Here is a 3,192-nt window from a genome sequence, read left to right as displayed (position 1 = left end):
AAAAAAAGGGGGAAAAAAATAAGAATGAAGACATCAGCCAAATAGCCATTTTCCATTGCATTTCACTATCACAAATTCATAGGTTAGGAGAAATGGGATTTTCAATTTGGGTTTAATTGCTTCTCATGTAAAGGATTGGGGGCATATATAAATATATATGTATATAATCAAGATGAACTGTTAGATCACTAAGAATGGCAGGAGCATGCATAAATTTCCGCAGAGCAAATAGAGGCGAAACCCGCACTCACGTGGGTGTTGAAACTATCACCCTTACATAACTACAAGAATATACCATCACCTGCAATTTAAAGTCTCAACACATGTGAAGAGTTTTAATGAGGATCTGAATAATCACTTGGTGGTTGGTGAGGGGCATGGTCAATGGCCCATCCGAACCAACAATAGAGTATTTCTAAAATTTGAGGGACTATTTATGTTTTTTTTTTAACAATGTTAATCCACAAGGTTTCTTACGGATTGTTTGGCCATTAATAGAAAAAAAAACTGTAAAAAAAATTAACGGTTTGATCTTTGCATTATCTCCAACTTTGTCGTCAGTGGCCATTTCTCCTCGATTTCTCCATTCTCTGAGCTTGTCCCTTCTTCGTCCTCTTCTTCATCACCACCACCACCACCACTCCTTCCAACCATGCGAGTCTTGTTCCATTCAGGCATTTTTTACAAACATCTTCCATGCATCACCATATCTTTGACTCCGCCACCTAAACAAATCAACTTCTTGACTCCTTCAACGACATGGAGTCCACTTCGGATAAGAATGACAAGCCCCTTGCCCTTGCTTGTCTAGAAGTTGGTGAGCGCTTGCACTCTGATAGTTCTGAACCACTGAGAAAGCTCTTAGCTTTGCTATCCGAGGGTTTAGGATTTTGGAGAAAGATGGTGAGGATTCGCTGTCTCTTGCCAAGTCTCTACTTTAATTGGGGAAGATTGGTTGTACAATGAAGAGATTTGATGATAGTTTGGTGTCGCTGAGCACTGCTGAGCAAATTCTTGATCGAATGCCAAGCCAAGGTTGTGGTGAATTCTAGAGATGCGCGAGTGTATGTTGTAGTGCAGGCACAGATTGCAGACACAAAGATATTTTGAGGCTTTGGTTAATCTCAGAAGGTGTTTTCATCTAAAAAGTTTGATCTTTGCGGTTGGTTCCAAGGAAATGGGTGATGCTTACAAGGATTTGGCAGAGTTTTATACTTCAATGTTGAAGTTTCAAAAGGCTTTGCCACTTGCTCTGAAGGCATTGGATATTTACGAGGAAAGGTTGGGGTCTGATTCTATGGAGGTGATTCAAGTTCGACGACTTCTTAGAGTTGTTTACACTGTTCTTGGGGAGAATAAGGAAGCTTTGAAGGAAAATGAGATGGCAAGAAGTGTTTTGGAGGATTTGCATTTGAAAAAGGAATTGTTTTATGTGGAGATTGAGAAGGCAAACATGCAGATTTCTCTTGGAAGGTTGGAAAATGCCAATTTTACACTTAAAGGGGTGATTGCACAAGTAGAGAAGGAGTATGAGATTTGGGCAATGGTGTTTGTTTCGATGGCAAAAGCATTGTTCAACCAGGACAAGTTTGGGGACACAAAGAGGTGTTTGGAGATTTCTTGTGGGATTCTTGATAACAAAAAATTTGCATCACCTGAGAAGGTTGTGGAGGCGTATGTAGAGACATCGTTGTTGTATGAGGCCATGAATGACTTTGAAATTGCTATGTCTTTGATGAAACAGACGTTGGCAATAATTGAGAAGCTCCCACAACAATTGCATCTGGTTGGAAGTATCTCAGCAAGGTTGGGGTGGTTGCTTCTCTTGACGAGGAGAGTCTCTAATGATGTTCCTTTGCTTGAGGCTGCAGTTGTGTAGCCGAAAGGGAGCTTTGGGCCAAAGAATTTTGGATTAGGATTGAATATATACATTTGGGGTAGGCATATTTGGAAATGAATTAGGCACAGGCAACATTAAGAATGCTACTTCTTGGGAAGAAAATAATAGAGGAAACTTTTGGCAATGACCACGAGGATTCTATAGATACATGCCAGTGCATTGCTAATGCTTATGGGGCAATGGGAAGGTATATTTGCACTCTTTTTTCCCTTAATCAATTGGCAAATATTATATGTTTGTATAAGTCATGTGTCATTATGTTTTCTTAATTTTTAGCATTATAAGCTAGCCATATGTTTTGCAAGAGATATTTCTTGAATTATTAAGGCCATCTCTTCGAAGGAGTATGATCTTCATGACCAGTAGGATATCTTGATATATTGATTTCAATGCCTTCTGTACATGTACCTTAGGCCCCCCGTTGTTTGAAGTGATGCTTAATAAGTTACATAGTCTTCAATTTTCCTTGATTAGGTTTGTAAATTTTTAATGTGAGGCCATTAGATTTCAAACCTCTCATGGAAGAAAGGAACAAGGTTCATTTCTCTTATTTTTCATGTCTTCGACAAGTTGTAAATAAGCTTAAGTTACATGGGTGAATCCTCTATAGTTTACTTGTAAAGTTGCTAATGTTATAAGTAGCAGTTTTGTAGGTACATAACATAATTATAAATTATACCTTATGTATGTTAAAGCCATTACTATATAGCCCATTTACTTTTGTGTCTATATATACTTGTATACATTATGACATTAAGGATATGATCTTCTGATAAGTGCTTGTGCGATAGGAATGCAAAGCGTTCTTTCCTTATGTTGAGCATTACTTTTCTCGGATTTTAACGCTAATATGCGTGTATTTATGTTACTTTTATGCAGGTAGGGTTGTGAGGCCGATTATGAGAGAAAGAAGCCAATGTGGGTCGTAATGCACTAATTTGGAGGAAATCTTGCTAAGGTTCAAACGTGAAGACATAGGTCGGGTTCTAGATGCAGGAATGTGTGCCAACCTCCTCGTACTCGAGTTAGCACAACTATTTGAAGGGGCACAAGGGCAGTCACATTCAAGCATTCCGACTTGTGCATATAGAACAAGATCTCCACCAACATGTCCGTTATTAAAGAAGCAAGGCGATCCACGACGTAAATGTGTGCCCGTTTGCGTTAACTCGATGAAAGTGTGGATTCGGGAGTATTTCAGGCTGGTACTGTAGCAGGGTATTGTAGAAAACATTGTAGCAAAAATATTTCAACAACACTATTTACAGCCGGCCGAGAAAACAGGAAAACAG

General features: G+C 39.0%; 1 protein-coding gene across 1 annotated transcript; it reads left to right on the top strand.

Moving 5' to 3' along the window:
- Positions 1-759: 759 nt before the first annotated feature.
- Positions 760-1,879, top strand: LOC120272015. The gene is made up of 2 exons (XM_039278723.1): positions 760-903; positions 1,175-1,879. The coding sequence occupies exons 1-2, from the start codon at positions 760-762 to the stop codon at positions 1,877-1,879; spliced, it is 849 nt and encodes a 282-aa protein (XP_039134657.1).
- Positions 1,880-3,192: the final 1,313 nt, after the last annotated feature.

The sequence above is a fragment of the Dioscorea cayenensis genome, chromosome 2 (assembly GCF_009730915.1).
Source record: "Dioscorea cayenensis subsp. rotundata cultivar TDr96_F1 chromosome 2, TDr96_F1_v2_PseudoChromosome.rev07_lg8_w22 25.fasta, whole genome shotgun sequence".
NCBI lineage: Eukaryota > Viridiplantae > Streptophyta > Magnoliopsida > Dioscoreales > Dioscoreaceae > Dioscorea > Dioscorea cayenensis.
This window is presented reverse-complemented; position numbering and strand designations above follow the sequence as displayed.